The sequence below is a fragment of the Ornithorhynchus anatinus genome, chromosome 9 (assembly GCF_004115215.2).
Source record: "Ornithorhynchus anatinus isolate Pmale09 chromosome 9, mOrnAna1.pri.v4, whole genome shotgun sequence".
Lineage (NCBI taxonomy): Eukaryota > Metazoa > Chordata > Mammalia > Monotremata > Ornithorhynchidae > Ornithorhynchus > Ornithorhynchus anatinus.
This window is the reverse complement of record NC_041736.1, coordinates 59,975,092-59,994,624: the sequence shown is the minus strand read 5'-3', so window position 1 is coordinate 59,994,624 and position 19,533 is coordinate 59,975,092. Positions and strand designations below refer to the sequence as shown.

At 51.4% G+C, this 19,533-nt stretch overlaps 1 protein-coding gene across 1 annotated transcript; it reads left to right on the top strand.

Annotated features, from left to right (window-relative positions):
• The first annotated feature begins 3,545 nt into the window (after nt 1-3,545).
• On the top strand, nt 3,546-18,992 carry EPCAM (epithelial cell adhesion molecule). The gene is made up of 9 exons (XM_029072587.1): nt 3,546-3,650; nt 6,528-6,632; nt 9,063-9,303; nt 10,521-10,586; nt 10,671-10,734; nt 15,524-15,625; nt 15,813-16,013; nt 16,960-17,004; nt 18,467-18,992. Exons 1-9 carry the CDS (start codon nt 3,584-3,586, stop codon nt 18,506-18,508), a joined length of 933 nt encoding a protein of 310 aa, XP_028928420.1. The 5' UTR covers nt 3,546-3,583; the 3' UTR covers nt 18,509-18,992.
• The last annotated feature ends 541 nt before the right edge of the window (nt 18,993-19,533 follow it).

Below are 19,533 nucleotides of genomic sequence, written 5' to 3'. Positions count from 1 at the left end.
GTAGGCAGGGGTTGTCTCTGTTTAATAATAATTATTATTGATAATGATAATAATAATAATAATGAAGGTATGCATTAAGTGCTTACTATGTGCCAAGCACTGTTCTAAGCGCTGGTGGGGGAGGAATACAAGGTGATCAGGTTGTCCCCCGTGGGACTCACAGTCTTCATCCCTATTTTCCAGATGAGGTCACTGAGGCCTAGAGAAGTGAAGTGACTTGCCCAAGGTCATACAGCTGACAAGTGGCGGATTAGATTATTCATTCATTCAATAGTATTTATTGAGCGCTTACTATGTGCAGAGCACTGTACTAAGTGCTTGGAATGGACAATTTGGCAACAGATTAGGGTTCTGTTGTGCTCTCCCAAGTGCTGAGCACAGTGCTCTGCCCACAGGAGGCGTTCAATAAATAGGACTGAAGGAAAGAAGGCATAAAGTCAAGCTCTTAGTCCAGGGCTCTGCACATAGTAATTGCTCAATGAATACGATTGAATGAAGGAATGAATGAATGAAGGGAGGGGTGCGGTATGTGGGGGAGGGGGAGGCGCTGAGTCACCTTCAGGTTTTGCCCCGGGCGGGGCCCGGATGGGGGGGAGGAGGAAGGAGGGAGGAGGCCAAGTTCATTCATCCATCCATTCATTCATTCGTTCATATTTATTGAGCGCTTACTGTGTGCAGAGCACTGTCCTAAGCGCTTGGGAAAGTAAACTACAGCAATAAAGAGAGACAATCCCTGCCCAACAACGGGCTCACAGTGTAAAAGGGGGAGACAGTCAAACAAAACAGATAGTCAGGCATCAGTACCATCAAAATAGAATTATAGATCATTAATAACATAATCAATACAATAATTAGGCACAAGTGGTGTGGGGAAGGGAAGGGGGAAGAGCAGAGGGAGGGAGGAGGGGGAATGGGGAGGGGAAGAGGGGCGGAGGGGAAGGGAGGGCTCAGTCTGGGAGGGCCTCCTGGAGGAGGGGAGCCCTCAGGAGGGCTTTGAAGAGGGGAGGAGAGGTTAGTTTGGCGGATGTGAGGAGGGAGGGCATTCCAGGCCAGGGGTAGGACGTGGGCCGGGGGTCGACGATGGGACAGGAGGGAACGAGGCCCATTGTGGAGGAAGTGAGGAAGCAGGGAGGGGAAGGATTATGGAAGGGGGAAGGGAGGACGGGGGAACTGAGAGCGCACCTCCTCCAGGAGGCCTTCCTAGCCTCAGCCCTCCTTTCCCTCTGCTCCTCCTCCCCTCCCCATTTGCCCCCTTCCCTCTCCCTCTGCTCTATGCCCCCTCCCCACCCCTACAGCCCTGGGGTATATATAACGTTGGTAGTTGTTAAGCGCTTACTAGGCGCAGAGCACTGTTCTAAGTGCTGGGGGAGATACAGGGTCATGAGATTGTCCCACGTGAGCCTCACAGTCTTCATCCCCATTTTACAGATAAGGTCACTGAGGCCCAGAGAAGTTAAGTGACTTGCCCAAAGTCACACTGCTAAGTGGCAGATCCAGGATTCGAACCCATGACCGCTGACTCCCAAGCCCATGCTCTTTCCACTGAGCCACACTGCTTCTCTCTCTCTCTACATATATATGTGCATATCTATCATTCTACTTATTTTATTAATGATGTGTTTAGATCTCTCATTCTATTTATTTCTATTGATGCTATTGACATCTGCCTCCTTGCTTTTATTTTATTTTGCTGTCTCCCCCCTTTGAGACTGTGGGCCCATTGTGGGCAGGGATCATCTCTATCTGTCGCTCAAGTTGTACTTCCCAAGTGCTTAGTACAGTGTCGTTTTGTTGTCTGTCTCCCCTTTCTAGACCGTGGGCCCGATGTGGGCAGGGATTGTCTCTATCTGTTGCCCAATTGTACATTCCAAGCGCTTAGTACAGTGTTGTTTTGTTTTCCGCCTCCCCACTTTGAGACTGTGGGCCCCTTGTGGGCAGGGATTGTCTCTATCTGTTGCTCAAGTGTACTTCCCAAGCGCTTAGTACAGTGTTGTTTTGTTGGCTGTCTCCCCCTTCTAGACTGTGAGCGTGTGGTGGGCAGGGATTGTCTCTATCTGGTGCCCCACTGTACTTCCCAAGTGTTTAGGACAGTGTTTTGTTGTCTGCCTCCCCGCTTTCAGACCGTGGACCAGTTGTGGGCAGGGATTGTTTCTATCTGGTGCCCCACTGTACCTTCCAAGCGCTTAGTACAGTGTTCTGCACACAGTAAGCGCTCAATAAATATGAATGAATGAACGAATAAATGCAATTAGATGAATAAATACGATTGAATGAATAAATGTGATTGAATGAATATGATTGAATACGATTGAATGAATAAATATGTTTGAATAAATAAATGTGTTTGAATGAATGATTGAATAAATGTGATCGAATGAATGAATAAATATGAACAGATGCATAAATACAATCAAATGAATAAATGCGATCGAATGAATGAATAAATCAGACTGAATGAATGAGTAAATCCGACTGAATCCGATTGAATGAATGAATAAATCCGATTGAATGAATGAATAAATCCGAATGAATGAATACGGTTGAATGAATGAATAAATCCGATTGAATGAATGAATACGTTTGAATGAATGAATCCGATTGATGAATCCGGTTGAATGAATACGATTAAACGAATAAATGTGAATGAATGAATGAATAAATATGATGGACTGAATGAATATGATTGAATGAATCCACTTGAATGAATGAATAAATGTGATTGATTGAATGAATGAATGAATATGGTTGAATGAATGAATAAATCGGCTTGAATGAATGAATATGATTGAATGAATCCAATTGAATGAATGAAATTGAACGAATGAATCCGATTGAACGAATGAATCCGGTTGAACGAATGAATACAATTAAATGTGGATGAATGAATGAATAAATATGATGGAATGAATGAATATGATGGAATGAATCCAATGGAATCAATGAATGTGGTTGAATGAATGAATAGATGTGATTGAATGAATGAATGAATAAATCCGTTGGAATGAATGAATATGGTTGAATGAGTGAATAGATGTGACCGACTGAATGAATAAATCCGATTGATGAATGAATAGATGTGACTGAATGAATAAATCCGATTGATGAATGAATATGGTTGAATGAATGGATAGATGTGACTGGCTGAATGAATAAATCCGATTGATGAATGAATAGATGTGACTGACTGAATAAATCCGATGGACGAATGAATAGATGGGACCGACTGAATGAATAAATCCGATCGACTGATTGAATGACCGACTGTCTGGGTGAAGGAGGGAGGGGGGAGGGGGAGCGCGCACCTGCGCGAGCCCCGCCCCTCCCCCCTCCCTCCCTCCCTCCCTCCCTCCGCGCGTGCGCCGGCGCCTCGGGCAGGTGGGGGCGGGGTGGGGAGCGGCCGAACAGGTCGGGCCGGGAGGGGCCCCCCGGGGGCGTGGCTTGAGGCGAGGGGGCGTGGCCTGCCGGGGCCGCTCCATCGCGCCCCCCCCCCCGCCCGCCCCAGACCCGCGCCGACCGTCCGCCGCACGGCTGCTTCTGCTCCGTCCGCTCGGTTCGGCTCCGCTCGGCTCCCTCCGCGCGCACCATGGGGCTCTCGGCGCCGGCCTGCGCGCTCCTGCTGGCCGCCGCCGCGCTCGTGACCGCGGCCCAAGGTGAGGCGCGCGCGGGGGGCGCGGGGGGCGCGGGGGGCGCGCGGGGCTGGGGACGGGGACGGGGACGGGGGGGGGGGGGGCGGTGCGGGAGGCCGCTGTGGAGGCTCCCGCAGGGGCGGCAGGGGCGGAGGAGGGAGACAGAGAGGGAGAGAGGGAGGGAGGGAGAGGGGGGGCTGTGCGGACCAACCCCCGTCCCGTCCCGTCCCGTCCCGAACCCCCTCCCCTCCCAATGGCGCCCCTGCCCCTTCCCCTTCTCCTTCCCCGGGCGTCGCCCGCCCTTCGCCCCATGGGCCATCGGCCCGTCCTCCCGCGCAGGTGAGGAAACAGCCCCGGCCGGGGCGCGGTTACCTGTGGGGCCCGAAGACCCGGAGCCCCGCCCCCTCCTTTCTCCGCCCCCCTCCTTTTCTTCCTCCAGCCCCTCCCCCACCTCCTTTTCCTCCCCCACCCCCACCCCCATCCTTTGCTTCTCCCCCCTCCCCCACCCCCTTCTTTTTTCTCCCCCTCTCTCCTACCCCCTTTTTCTTCCCCTCTCTCCTACCCCTTCTTTTTCTCTCCCCCTCTCTCCTAGTCCCTTCTTTTTTCTCCCCCCTCTCTCCTGGCCCCTTCTTTTTTCTCCCCCCCCTTCCTGGCCCCTTCTTTTTTCTCCCCCCCCTTCCTGGCCCCTTCTTTTTTCTCCCCCCCCCACTCCTTCTTTTTTCTCCCCCCTCTCTCCTAGCCCCTTCTTTTTTCTCTCCCCCCTCTCCTAGCCCCTTCTTTTTTCTCTCCCCCCTCCCACCCCTTCCTTTTTCTCCCCCACTTACCCCCTTGTTTCTTCTTTCCCCTCTCTCCCACCCCCATCCTTTTTCTTTCCCCTCTCTCCCACCCCCATCCTTTTTCTCCCCCCTCTCTCCCACCCCCTTCTTTTTTCTCCCCCCTCTCTCCTACCCCCACCCTTTTTCTCCCCCCATGTCCCACCCCTCCCTTCTCCTCCCTTCTCTCCCAGCCCCATCCTTTCTCCCCCCCTCCCAGCCCCTCCTTTTCCTCCCCCATTCTCCCACCCCCTCCTTTTCCTCTCTCCCACCCTCCCTTCCCCTGCCCTTCCCCTCCCAGTAGCATTGCCCCAGACAAATGCCCAGATAAGCATCAGAGGGTACCTGGGGAGCTTCTTCCCTCGGCTCCAACTGTGAACTTTTGCTGAATTGTACTTTCCAAGCGCTTAGTCCAGCGCTCTGCACACAGTAAGCACTCAGTAAATACAATTGAATGAATGAATGAAAGTGCACCTGCCTTGTCCTGCCTTGTTCCTGCAGCCACTCCCCCCGCCTCCGCCAGCGCCGGGCTTCGAGTCTTGCCACACAAGGCGGCTTAATCATCCCCTCGATGCCCAGGTTTCTCCCGGGCCCCGAATGCCCTGGCAGTCAAAGGAACTGAGTTCTAATCCCGACTCCTGCGCCACTGGTCTGCCGTGTGACCTCGGGCAGGTCGGTTCGCTTCTCTGGGCCTCAGTGACTTCATCCGTAAAACGGAGGTTAAGACCGTGAGCCCCTGCCGGGGCGTGGACTGGCTTCAACCTGATCAGCTTGGATCGACCCCAGCGTGTAGTACAGTGCCTGGCATGTAGGAAGAAGCCCTTAGCAAATACCATGAAGCAAATAATAATGATGGCACGTGCTACGCGCTTACTATGCGCAAAGCACTGTTCTAAGCGCAGGGGAGGGGATACGAGGCCATCAGGTTGTCCCACTTGGGGCTCACGGTTTTACTCCCCATTTTACAGATGAGGTCCCTGAGGCACAGAGAAGTGAAGTGACTTGCCCAAAGTCACACGGCTGACAAACGGCAGAGCCGGGATTAGAACCCGTGACCCCGGGCTCTTTCCACTGAGCCACGGTTCTTCTCTGCAAAGTAAAGTAGTTTTCAGCTTCGCCCGCCCCCGGAGAGCACGGCCTTCTCTGGGTGGAAGTTGTGGCCGCTGCTAGAAAAAAACGCAGGCAGTTGGGGGCAGGGAATTTTTTTTTTTCCCCCTGAGCGCCTCTCTTTCTTCCCCCTACCTCCTGAGGGAAGTCACGGCGTTATGGGCAGGAAAAGGTGGAGGGAAATCCAAACCCGGGTTATCCAGAATAGGAGACACAGGTAAGTCAGGATCGGGAACGTGTCCCAGAGGTAAAGGGTAGTAAACACCAGCCGTCTATTGGGAACAGGAAGAAGCGGTCCTCTGGAGAGAGTCGTTGCAACAGGGAAATGCCAGTTATTGGAAACCAAGGGAAAGAAAACAGGTGTAAAAATAGAAAGGAACTCTCTGGAAGTTGGTTTATTCAAAAGAAGAGATTATAGGTAAGTCAGGACCGGGGAAAGTTTCCCGAGGGTAAAAGGTAACAATTGCCAGCCATTTATTGTAAACAGGAAGGAGCCGTCCCGGGGAGACGGTCGTGGCGATAGAGAAATGGCGGTTGGTAGAAACAAAGGGACAGAAAACGGGCATAAAAATGGAAAGGGACTCCGCGGAAGGTGGTGAGGGCCCGTTTTGGGCCCGTGGAAGCACTGAGGTAGTCGCATTTATTGAGAGCATTGTTCTAAGTGCTTGGGAGAGTACAGTATAACAGAGCCGGTAGAGCTTACAGTCTAGAGGACAACTGAGGTCGCACTGTGGTGGTTATACCAAGAATCAGCAGTTATTTGGGAAGCGCACCGAAGGTGGTAAACTGTCAGTGGAATGATGAGGTCGAATTTACCATGTGAGAAAAACACCAAATTGGTCATCGACAGAGGGTCTTCCGAGGCTAGCGTCGTCCCGAGCTCTTGGAAGAGTTGAATAAAGTTAGTATACGTGCCCCTTGTCCCCAAAGAGTGTGTCATCTATTTTTATAAAAAGCGACATTCTTATCTTTTCTTCCTCAGATTGCATCTGTGACTCCAGCAAACTGACAACAAACTGCTTTATTGAAAATGGTGAATGCCGGTGCCAGGCCCTTGGTTCACCGAATAGAATCCAGTGTTCAAAACGTAAGCATTAAGTGTATGCGGACTGACTGACGCCTATCACCTTTCTACATTTACCGGTCGGTAGCAGAAAATGTGTTAGCTTCTCGAGTTTCGGTCCCCTCGTGATCTACCTCCTAGTGAATCGTCTGATTTGTCGGTCAGCGGGTATTTATTTTGCGCCCACTGGGTATCCGGCTCTGTATAAGGCCGTCCCAAGTTGAAAAATCTAGGTGGTCTCCGCTCTCCTTCGGAGCCGGCCAGGCAGACGTCACGTACCTGCTGGTATAATTACACGAATGCACTGATGGGAGAGGTCGGTCATTTATCGAGTGCTTATTGTGTGCAGAGCACTGTACTAAGCGCTTGGGAGACCATTCATCCATTCAGTCGTATTTATTGAGCGCTTACTGTGCGCAGAGCACTGGGGTAAGTGCTTGGAAAGTACATTTCAGCAATAGAGAGAGACAATCCCTGCCCACAATGGGTTTACAGGCTAGGAGAGGGGGAGACAGACACCAAAACGAGTCAACGGGCATCAGTAGCATCAGTAGAAATAAATAAGGTGAGAGAGATGTACATATCAAAACAAGTAGACAGGCATTAATATAAATAAGTAGAACTATAGCAATGTACATATATACATATATGTTTAAGTGCTGTGGGGCGGGGAGGAGGGATAGAGCAAAGGGAGCGAGTTGGGGCGACGGAGGGCGTTCGGTATAGCAGTGTAATAGACAACATTCCCTGCCCACAACGAGCTCACAGAGTAGAGGGTGCGACAGACGTCGACGTAAATAAATTACAGATAGGTCCTGAAATCCGTTCCTCCGTCGAATCAACTGAGTGCTTACTCTGAGCAGAACTCCGTGCTAGGCACTTGGGAGGCTATGGTACGGTAGACCCGGCGGGCACGATTCCTGCCTTCGAGAAGCATGCAGCCTAGTGAGGGGAGAGACATTAAGATCAGTTGTAGGTAAGGGAAATGGCAGGGCATAAGGATATGGACGTTGGGGTGTTGTGGGGTTGGGTCTCTAGGCTTGAAGAAGGGCAGGGTTCATCAGGATAAACTTTCCGAAGGAGGTGGACCTTTATCTGTGATTATAAAAGAGGGAGGGGAGGAGTGGGGAGGCTACTTTTGCGCTCAAAGGAACTGTTGGGTGCGACCTTGGAGGTGGGAGAAGAAGGTCTGTTGGCAAAGGAAAACAACCGTGGTAATATGTGGGGGCGAGGGACGGGTAATGGGCAGGTAGGGAGGAGACAGCTGGTGAAAAAGACTGATTTGGGCATCGGAATAACGCTGGTATATCCAGGAACAATGTAGTTTCACTTCAAAAACAAACCCAATCATCACCCACCCAACCACACCCAAAGTTATGGAATTAGTTCCAGGGGAACTTTGGACCTGGACCTGGGGAAGGGACACTTGTTTCTTCCGCAGGCGCCATGGGAGGGGAGGGGAGAAAGGTCAGCTGGGCATAGGATGCCCGGGGTGCCAGTGGAAGGCTGATTTTTATGAGGCGGTGGCCTAATCATTGTGGAGGAAAGGGATGCAGATAGGAGGCTGGCTCCACCCCTGGTTCTTGGAATGGCTTCCGCCCCTTCCTCAAGGTTCCTGCAGGACTGAAAGCGGTGATACTTAGTCATTAGGCCACTGTCCTGGGAGTCAGAAGGACCTGGGTTCTAATCCCGGCTCTGCCGCTCGTCTGCTGTGTGACCTGGGCCAAGTCACTTCACTCTCCAGCGCTTAGAACAGCGCTTGGCCCATAGTAAGCGCTTAACAAATGCCGTCGTCATTATTATTCTCCTCTGGACTGCAGTTGCCTCATCTGTAAAATGGGGATTAAGACTGGGAGCCCAGCTGTGGGACAGGGACCGTGTCTAACCCTATTTGCCTCTGTCCACCCCAACGCTTAGTACAGTGCTTGGCACATAGTAAGACTGTAAACCCGCCAATGGGCAGGGATTGTGTCTCTCTGTTCCCGAATTGTACATTCCAATTGCGCATAGTAAGCGCTCAATAAATGCTATTGAATGAATGATTGAATAAGCGCTTAACAAGGTCCAGGGCAAATTCCACAATTATTATTACTGAAGGTGATTCGCTCGTACCTACCCCCGGCACTTAGAACAGCACCTGGCACATAGTAAGCTCTTCACAGGTACCAGATTGTTACCGGTTGTTCACAGGTTGTTACAGTGCCTGGCACATAGTAAACACTTAACAAATATCACGATGATTATTATTATCACTGAAGGCGAGGGGTGCAGTTTGGGGCAGACGTCATTTTAACCCCATCCTGGGGGCTTTGGGTTTTGTCTTGGTTAGCATTTCTAATCAGTCAGCCCAGGTTCTATTAGCGGGCTAATGCCCGTGAATCCCAGGCATTAAAAAGGTCGGTCTGCATCGTTTGGAAAACGTCCCCGGCTTCAACGGCGAGATTTTCTTTCCAGTGGTGTCGAAATGCCTGCAGATGAAGGCCGAGGTGACCGGTACAAAGAGCGGGCGCAGGAAAAGACCCGAAGGGGCTTTCAGGAATAACGACGGACTGTACGACCCGGAGTGTGACTCGTCCGGCATCTTCAAGGCCCGCCAGTGCAACGACACGAGCACGTGCTGGTGCGTCAACACCGCCGGCGTCAGGAGAACGGAGAAGAGCTCTGAAATCGCCTGCAGCGAACTGGTCAGGACCTAGTAAGTTTGGGTGCTCCCTGTGCCCCGTTTTCCCAGACGATTTTCCCACCCGCCCGCCTTCTGAACCGCAGCTCACGGCCGCGTGACTGCCGGGACTCGGAGGGGCGGGGGCACAGTCCCGATATCATTATCCGTGTGTTTTCGTACTCGTGCCCGACGCCAGACCTGAAGGACGGTATGACAGACTTATTCGCTGCTCACAGTGAGCTGACGGTCTTGGGGGGCGGGGACAGATATTAAGAGAAATAAATAAATGACAGATATGGACATGAGTGTTGGGGAGCTGGGACGGGGGGATGAATAAAGGGAGCAGGTCAGGGCGACGCAGAAGCTTGGAGAGGGAAGAGGAAAGGAAGGCTTAATCGGGGAAGGCCTCTTGGAGGAAGTGTGCCTTCATTAAGGCTTTGAAGAGGGGAAAGGTCACTGTTGGATTTGAGGAGGCGTTCCAGGCTAGAGGGAGGATGTGGGAGAGGGGCCGGCGGTAAGATAGGCAAAATCGAGGTAAAGGGAGAAAGTTAGGGGGAATAATAATAACAATGTTGGTGTCTGTTAAGCGCTTACTATGTGCCGAGCACTGTTCTAAGCCCTGGGGTAGATACAGGGTCATCAGGTTGTCCCACGTGAGGCTCACGGTCAATCCCCATTTTACAGATGAGGGAACTGAGGCCCAGAGAAGTTAAGTGACCTGTCCACAGTCACACAGCTGACAAGTGGCGGAGCCGGGATTCGAACCCATGACCTCTGACTCCCAAGCCCGGGCTCTTTCCACTGAGCCATACTGCTTCTCTACTCGGAACAAACTGTGCCCAAGTTAACTTCATTCGGGGTGCTACTCTGCTCTGTTGGGCCGTGGGGAGGATTTCAGTAGTTTCCCGCCAGGAGAATTGGTGGGAGAAAAGAAAAGTGAATTGAAAATGGCAATAATAATAATGATGGTACTGGTTAAGCACTTACTGTGTGTCGAGCGCTGCTCTAAACGCTGGGCTGGTTACAAGTTCATCAGGTTGGACAGTCCCGCCCACCTGGGGCTTGCAGTTTTCACCCCCATTGTAAAGATGAGGGAACTGAGGGCCAGAGAAGTGAAGTGACTCGCCCCAAGTCACAGCAGAGAGGTGGCGGAGCAGGGATTAGAACCCATGATCTTCTGACTCCCGGGCCCGGGCTCTACCCAGGAGGATGTGCTGTTAAAGTTTTTCCCTGCTTTCTCTTTCGCGCAGCTGGATCATCATTGAACTGAAGCATAAACCGAGAGAGAAGCCCTTCGACAGTCAGGCGTTGGAGAAGTAAGTCTCATTCGGTTTCTTCGCCGTAAACCATCGGCGGCGGTGATTCCTTTTCGTAACACGTGTCCTTCGTCCTCTCCTCAGGGCTCTGAAAGACGAAATTGAGAGACGTTATCAGCTGGAGAGGAAGTTCATCAAAAACTTTCTGGTAAGGAAAAACGTGGGAGAGACCGGGCGGTGCGAAAATCATAATAATTAGGGTTTGGCCCGGCACCTTAGGAGGAGGTGTGGTCATCTAATAATAATAATAATGTTGGTATTTGTTAAGCGCTTACTATGTGCCGAGCACTGTTCTAAGCGCTGGGGTAGACATAGGGGAATCAGGTTGTCCCACGTGGGGCTCACAGTTTTCACCCCCATTTTACAGATGAGGGAACTGAGGCATAGAGAAGTGAAGTGACTCGCCCACAGTCACACAGCCGACAAGTGGCAGAGCTGGGATTCGAACTCATGAGCCCTGACTCCAAAGCCCGTGCTCTTTCCACTGAGCCACGCTGATCTCCCCGTTATCGTTGCTGACCCAAAGATTTTGGGGGCCCTTGGGTGGGGATGAGGGTGCAGCAGGTGCCAATTGGTGGTCTCAATGGGGAAGAAGGGCGGAGGGAGGCAGGTTGTTTTACCCCTCTGAGTGCTGGTGTTCCTTTACAAGCTGGGAGAGCGCTAACTGATGTGGGTTGTTGAAACTCCCCCTCTAAGCGGTAAGCTCGTTGGGGGGCAGGGAATGTGCCCCCAGCGTTATATTGTTCTATCATACTCTCCTAAGCGCTTAATACAGTGCTCTGCAAACAGTAAGTGCTCAAAAAATACGATTGACAAGGGAAGCAACGTGGCCTAATGGATAGAGCCCGGGCCTGGGAGTCCGAAGGACCCTGCTTTGCCACTTGTGACCTTGGCTAAATCACTTTGCTTCTCTGGGGCTCAGTTCCTTCATCTGGAAAATGGGGATGAAGACTGTGAGCCCCACGTGGTACAGGGACCGTGTCCAAGCTGATTACCTCGTAGCTACCGCAGCGCTTAGTGTAGTGCCGGGCTCCTAGTAAGCGCTTCAGAAATTATTCATTCAATAGTATTTAATAGTATTTATTGAGCGCTTACTATGTGCAGAGCACTGTACTAAGCGCTTGGGATGAACAAGTCGGCAACAGATAGAGACAGTCCCTGTCGTTTGACGGGCTTACGGTCTAATCGGGGGAGACGGAGAGACGAGAACAATGGCAATAAATAGAGTCAAGGGGAAGAACATCTCGTAAAAACCGATGGCAACTAAATAGAATCGAGGCGATGTACAATTCATTAACAAAATAAATAGGGTAACGAAAAATATATACAGTCGAGCGGACGAGTACAGTGCCGCGGGGATGGGAAGGGAGAGGTGGAGGAGCAGAGGGAAAAGGGAAAAATGAGGGTTTAGCTGCGGAGAGGTAAAGGGGGGATGGCAGAGGGAGTAGAGGGAGAAGAGGAGCTCAGTCTGGGAAGGCCTCTCGGAGGAGGTGAGTTTTAAGTAGGGTTTTGAAGAGGGAAAGAGAATCAGTTTGGCGGAGGTGAGGAGGGAGGGCGTTCCGGGACCGCGGGAGGACGCGACCCGGGGGTCGACGGCGGGACGGGCGAGACCGAGGGACGGCGAGGAGGCGGGCGGTGGAGGAGCGGAGCGTGCGGGGTGGGCGGTAGAAAGAGAGAAGGGAGGAGAGGTAGGAAGGGGCGAGGTGATGGAGAGCCTCGAAGCCTAGAGTGAGGAGTTTTTGTTTGGAGCGGAGGTCGATAGGCAACCACTGGAGTTGTTTAAGAAGGGGAGTGACATGCCCAGATCGTTTCTGCGGGAAGACGAGCCGGGCAGCGCAGTGCAGAATAGACCGGAGCGGGGCGAGAGAGGAGGAAGGGAGGTCAGAGAGAAGGCCGACACGGTAGTCTAGCCGGGATATAACGAGAGCCCGTAACGGTAAGGTAGCCGTCTGGGTGGAGAGGAAAGGGCGGATCTCGGCGATATCGTAGAGGTGAAACCGGCAGGTCTCGGTGACGGATAGGACGCGTGGGGCGAACGAGAGAGACGAGTCAAGGACGACACCGAGATCGCGGGCCCGAGAGACGGGAAGGACGGTCGTGCCATCCACGGCGATAGAGAAGTCCGGGAGAGGACCGGGTTCGGGAGGGAAGATGAGGAGCTCGGTCTCGCTCACGTTGAGTTTTAGGTGGCGGGCCGACATCCAGGTGGAGACGTCCTGGAGGTGGGAGGAGATGCGAGCCTGAAGGGAAGGGGAGAGGACAGGGGCGGAGATGTAAATTATCATGGTGTCATCGAGTCGTTTCCGATTCACAGCGACCCTGTGGATGATTTTTCTCCAGTTCGTCCGGTCTTCTGCCATAATCCGTAACCTTAATCGTGGCTAGGGTCTCTATCCATCTAGCTGCCCGTCTGCCTCTTCCACGTTTTTCCTGGACTTTTTCTAGCGTTAGCATCTTCCCCAGAGAATTAGTCCTCCCCGTTATGTATCCAAAATATGCCAGTCTAAATGGAGTCATTTGGCTTTCCAAAGACCGTTTTGCTTTAATTCCTCCAAAACCCATTCGTTGGTTTTTCGGGCTGTCCGTGGTATTCACAAACGCCTTCTCCACCACCACGTTTCAGAAGAAATCGTTGCTCTCGCTATCGTGTTTTTTTCACCGTCCAGCTTTCGGATCCTCACGTCGTCACGGGAAACACCACAGAATTGACAGTTTGTATTTTTGCAGCAATTGTTACATCAGTATAAAATACCACTATTATTATTATTAACTGATTGAAGCGAGACAGCACTCTTGTCTGGGAGGGAAGGCGTGGGGTGCCGAGTGTCTGTTAGGGTGCTCTGAGTAGCAAAGAGCCCAAAATGGGGACACAGGAGATCAACACAGAGAGTCAAAAAGCCCCAAAGCTTATGGGCAGGAGCTTTTTTCCTTTGCGCCCGAGGTGACGGAGGGAAGGGTTGTCCTCCAGTCGTCATTTAAAAGGAGAATCCAGGCACGGTGCCTGATTTGGATGCTAGAAAAAATCTGACTTCAGAGTCCCTGAAATCCTTCTGTGTGTCCCGCCTCCTTAATCTTTTTTGGAGAACTGCTTCAGTAATCTTTCTAAACGGTGCTGAAGCAATCTGGATTTATTTTTGATTTAAACACCCTGTCTAAGCGTCTCCTATCCTGCCATGATATTGAAAAATCACCTCAGTGGCAACTTTTGAATCCAAGAGTTCCTCAAGCAAAACTCGAAGCATTAATGCTTCTCTTCTTTTTTCCCCTCACTTTGAAAAAATGAGTAATTCAGGAGAGCGATTTAGGCAGAATTAGCTCTTTTCCTTAGCATTTTATGGGCACTTTGGGATCAAGGCCATCCTGGGTGGGTGGGGAGGAGATGGGGGGTTGGCCCGGGCGACAGGGGAGAAGGGGGCTAGGCCACCTCGCCAACTGAAGGCCCGTCGGTCCTGGGTTCGCAGCACGGGGAAACAACTATCCGAGTTGACAGCAGCTCTGCCAATTGCTAAGAGGAGAGGGGGGGACCCCCCCCCCCCGCAAAGTCAGGAGTCCTGGAACAATTCCCCCCCCCAGCCCGTAAATTCGTTATGGACGGGGAATGTGTCTGCTAATTCTGTTGTATCGGACGCCCCGAGCGCATGGTACAGTGCTCCGCACACAGTAAGCGCTGAATAATCTCTCCCCCAATTAGACTGTTCTCCCCTGATTAGACTGTAAGCCCGTCAATGGGCAGAGATTGTCTACCTGTTGCCGAATTGTACATTCCAAGCGCTTAGTACAGTGCTCTGCACATAGTGAGCGCTCGATAAATACTATCGAATGAATGAATACGTACCATCGATCCGCCCCACCCTAGGATGGCACTGTTTCTGGACCGACCCCCTAAAGAGATGGCTTTGTGGGTTCCTACGTTACTATTATTATCTTCGTCATCATCATAATGTTGCTATTTGTTAAGCGCTTACTATGTGCCAAGCACTGTTCTTAAGCGCTGGGGTGGATACGAGGTCATCAGGTTGTCCCGTGTGGGGCTCCCAGTCTTCATCCCCATTTTCCAGATGAGGGAACTGAGGCCCAGAGAAGTGAAGTGACTTGCCCAAAGTCACACAGCTGACACGGGGCGGAGCTGGGATTAGAACTCATGACCTCTGACTCCCAAGCCCGGGCTCTTTCCTCTGAGTCACACTGCTTCCCTACGATCATCATCGTATCGAGCGCTTACTACGTAGGCACAAGTTATTCGAGTTGGACCCAGGCCTTGTCTGACGTGAGGCTCTCAATCTAAGAAGGAGGGAGAAGCAGGTATCAAGTCCCCATTTCCCAGTTGAGGAAAAGGAAGCACGGAACAGTGAAGTGACTCGTCCAAGGTCCCGCGGGAGACGAGCAGAGATCAGAACCCAGGTCCTCTGATGCCCAGCCTCTTTCTGCAAGGTCACACACTGCTTCTCTGCAGAGGAGGGGAAGCCGCTCTCTATGTGAACCAGAACCGTTGTGATTACAGGAGTTATCTTCAACTCCACAGGCCCTTCACTACCACACGGTACATTTAGGGATAATCGCAGTTGCTCCGAATCCGAATTTGCAGCCTCCCAAAACGGTATCTTGCTCTACCCTCATCCTTGCAGATAGCCGCTTAAGCAGATGCCTCCTAAATCGTGTTGGGAATCTCTTGGGTTCCCTCCGACCGAGCTCGGGCCCCGTGAACTGACTGTGAATGACCGGAATGACCCGAGTGTGGGCAGTTGCAGTATCCTCCGTCCCTCCCCGAGACTGTAAGCCCGTCGCGGGCAGGGAAGGTGTCCGCTTGTCGTTGTACCGTCCTCTCCCAAGCCCTAAGTACAGTGCTCAGCACACAGTTGGCACTCAATAAATACGGTCGAGCGAGTGTTATCTGGTGTTTATAAAGTCTGAACGATTGGGCCTGTCGTATTTTTCAGTATGAAAAGGACGGGATCGTTATTGAGCTGATGCAAAATGCTACCGAGAGCTCTTCCTCGAGCGTGGACATAGCCGACGTGGCCTATTACTTCGAAAAAGATGTGAGTAAAAGCGTCCGCGTATCCGACCTCAGGCGAGTTGACCTTTCAGAGAAAACTCCCTTAGCTCTCGGAACCAGCCGCCAATTCCGTTTCTGCCTGACTCTCACCCGCGTCTGGTGGGATGGAAAATTTGCCCTCGCTGTTTTTCCCGCAGGTACTCAAAATTTCTCTCTCTTTCCCACTACAGATCAAAGGAGAATCTTTCTTCCATACAAGTAAAGGCAACATTACGGTAAACAACGAAGTCCTGGAGCTGGAACCCGACAAGACCTTAATTTATTATGTCGACGAAAAGGCCCCCGAGTTTTCGATGAAAGGGCTCACAGCCGGCGTCATCGCTGTCATCGTGGTGGTGGTCCTGGCCATCGTTGCCGGGGTCGTCGTGCTGGTAACTCACGTTCCCTCCTCTGAAGGCGTGAATACGAGACAGACGCGTACAACTTCCCCCGCTTATTTAAAAATAAGCTTAATTAATCTAATTGATTCAAAATAGCTTAATTAGAGAAGCAGCGTGGTTCAGTGGAAAGAGCCCGGGCTTGGGAGTCAGAGGTCATGGGTTCTAATCCCGACTCCACCGCTTGTCAGCTGTGTGACTTTGGGCAAGTCATTTAACTTCGCTGAGCCTCAGTTACCTCATCTGTAAAATGGGAATGAAGACCGTGAGCCCCACGAGGGACAACCTGATCTCCTTGTTTCCCCCCAGCGCTTAGAACAGTGCTTTGCACGTAGTAAGCGCTTAACAAATGCCATCATTATTATTCTAATTCGACTTACAGCCTCTAGACCGTCAGCCCCCGACTCCGTGTCGCACCCTCCCAAGCGTTTAAGCCCGGCGCTCTGCGCGCAGTAAGCGCTCGGTAAACACCGGAGCGCGAAAGCGACCACCAGGAAACAGCTTTCCATCCCGTTCCGAGCGCGTTTCCGGCCAAGGGCGGTAGCGGAGCAGTGGGTCAGTCGGTTGTATTTATTGAGCGCTCCCTGGGTGCAGGGCACTGTACTGAGCACTTGGGAGAGGACAGTACAACAATAAGCGGACACATTCCCTGCCCACAACGAGCTTAGAGTCTAGAGGAGAGGAGACAGTCATTGAGAGAAATAAATAAATGACAGAAATGGACATTAAGTGCTGTGGGGCTGAGAGGGGGCGACGAATACAGGGAGCGAGTCGGTGACGCGGGAGGGCTGCGGACAGCTTTTGATAATCCTACCTATTCTCTGTACGCTCTTGGATTTGAGTCAGAACCCCCCTACCTGGCAACTGTTTCTTCAGCTTTTCCCTGCTGCTGTTTAAGTACAGAGCTCCTAAACGCCCGGTGAATTTTTCTTCCATTCAGGTGGTCACCAGAAGGAAAAGGAATCGTCGCTATGAGAAAGCCGAAGTAAGTGATGACTGAGAAATCACAAAAACGCCTTTGGTGTGACAAGCTCTGTGACTAAAATAGCAAGGGGCTGCCGGCCCCGCACGCTGGAAGTCTTTTCGTAATTGCGGATCCGCGTCATTTCTGCTGCAACAAATGGATGTGGATGCCTGCGGTGTGGTTTGCCTCGGCCGGGGGGGGACACGCGGTGTTTTTGCAAACGTTTTGGCTGGCATTCACGCGGTGCGTGCCGGTTGCCCCGGCCTGCCAAGCTTGGCCTTTGCCACCGGGGTTTTTGGGAAATCCACACTTTGCGAGGCGGCCAGCGGCCTTGGAAAAGCGTGGCTCTGGGACTTAGAAGGACTGGGTTCAAATCCCGGCTCCGCGGTGGGACCTCGGGCATGTGGGTTCGAATCCCTGCTCTGCCACTTGTCAGCTGTGTGACTGTGGGCAAGTCACTTCTCTGTGCCTCAGTTACCTCATCTGTAAAATGGGGATTAAGACTGTGAGCCTCACGTAGGACAACCTGATGACCCTGTATCTCCCCCAGCGCTTAGAACAGTGCTCTGCACATAGTAAGCGCTTAACAAATACCAACATTATTATTATTATTATTCTCTGGGCCTCGGTTACCTCCTCTGCAAAATGGGGAGGAATAACCACAATGATGGTATTTGTTAAGCGCGTACGATGTGTGTTCTAAGCGCTGGGTAGGACCGGGAGCCCCACGTCGGTCGGGGAACGTGTCCAACCCGATTTGTTTGTATCCACACAGTGCTTGCTTAACACATAATAATAATAATATTTGTTAAGCGCCTACTGTGTGTCAGACACTGTTCAAAGTGCTGAAATAGATACCAGATCACAAGTGCCACAGTTATTATTCATTATTATGTGGGACACAGACTGCGTCCAATCTGTTCGCTTTGTACCTACCCAAGCGCTTAGAACTGTCCCGGCACATAGTAAGCGCTTAACGAATACCATTTAAAAAAAAACACAAAACACTCTTTTTTTCCCCCGGCTGCACCTCCCCGCCACCTTTCATTTCCAGCCTCGACTACTTAGGATCAGATGCTTGGGCTACTCGAGGCTTAAGCTCTGAGCCGAGAGCCCCTTCCTATTCAACTGTGTACTAATCGCCTGTTGGGGCAATGGATTCATTCATTCAGTCGTATTTACGGAGCGCTTACTGTGTGCAGAGCACGGTACTAAGCGCTTGGAAAGTACAGTTCGGCAACAGAGAGAGACAGTTCCTAGCCAACGGGCTCACAGGCTAGAAGAGGGGGTGACAGATAACAAAATAAAGCAAGTGGGCCGGCATCAATATAAATAAATAGAATCACAGGTCAACATCATCAATAAAATAGAATGATAAATAGGTACATTTTTACACAAGTGCCGTGGGGATAAGGAGCGGGGGTTTTTTGGTGGGGATTTTTCTTTTTTTGCTCCTTCACGCCTGTCTTCCCTCCCCCTACAGATAAAGGAGATGGGTGAGATGCGTAGAGAATATAACTCGTAACCAGCCTGTTCGGAAGATTGGACAGCAAGCAGAGAGACCAAATGGCAGCACCAATACAAGGGGACGTATTCATGGGAGGGAAGGGCGGGGGGGGGGATAGTGTCTTCGTAGGTAAAAGTCTGACTTCGTATGCTTTTAAAATCCGCTCAGCGTTTTAAAATGCTCCCTGAGGAACGGTAGTTTTCTCTTCAGGATGTGAAATCGGTTAGCCGTACTTTAAACGAATGGACATTTCTTAAATTCACAGACAAAACTTCGACTCTCACTTGCCTAAATTGAAGAAGGTGGACTATTTTTTAATGATACCTTTTAATAGCGGGGTGTGAAATCGGGGTGCTAGGGTGTAAGCTTTCAGTCTCGCTTATTTGTAAATGCTGAGATGGCCTCCGGTAACTTTTGTTAAGAGACTTGTGTATATATATTTTTTGACTTTAGATTCCCATCACTTTTTGTATGAACGCCGAAATAAAAACACGTTGTCTAAGTTTAGCTTCCTTTTATTTCACCTGATAAATCCACGGCGGTCTGTGACCTTGAGCAAGTCACTGCACTTGTCTGTGCCTCAGTTCCCTCATCTGGAAAATGGGGATTAAGAGTGTGAGTCCCACTTGGGACCGGGACGATGTCCACCCTGATTACCTTGTATCTACCCTAGTGCTTAGAAGAGTGCTTGGGACCTAGTGGACGGGGGAAGCAGCGTGGCTCAGTGGAAAGAGCCCGGGCTTGGGAGTCCGAGGTCATAGGCTTGAATCCCGGCTCTGCCGCTCGTCAGCTGGGTGACTGTGGGCCGGTCACTTCACCTCTCTGTGTCTCAGTTCCCTCCTCTGTCAAAGCGGGATGAAGACTGTGAGCCTCACGTGGGACAACCGATGACCCTGTATCTCCCCCAGCGCTTAGAACAGTGCCCCGCACGTAGTAAGCGCTTAACAAATACCGACATTATTATTATTACTAAGTGCTCCGCACATAGAGAAGCAGCGCGGCTGAGTGGAAAGAGCACAGGCCTGGGAGTCAGAGGAGCTGGA

Excerpts from the sequence above, each read along its gene's own strand:
- EPCAM (XM_029072587.1), top strand. The coding sequence starts at position 3,584 with ATGGGGCTCTCGGCGCCGGCCTGCGCGCTCCTGCTGGCCGCCGCCGCG. Across the intron at positions 9,304-10,520 it reads AGCGAACTGGTCAGGACCTA|CTGGATCATCATTGAACTGA; the intron begins GTAAGTTTGGGT and ends TCTTTCGCGCAG. Across the intron at positions 16,014-16,959 it reads TTGCCGGGGTCGTCGTGCTG|GTGGTCACCAGAAGGAAAAG; the intron begins GTAACTCACGTT and ends TCTTCCATTCAG.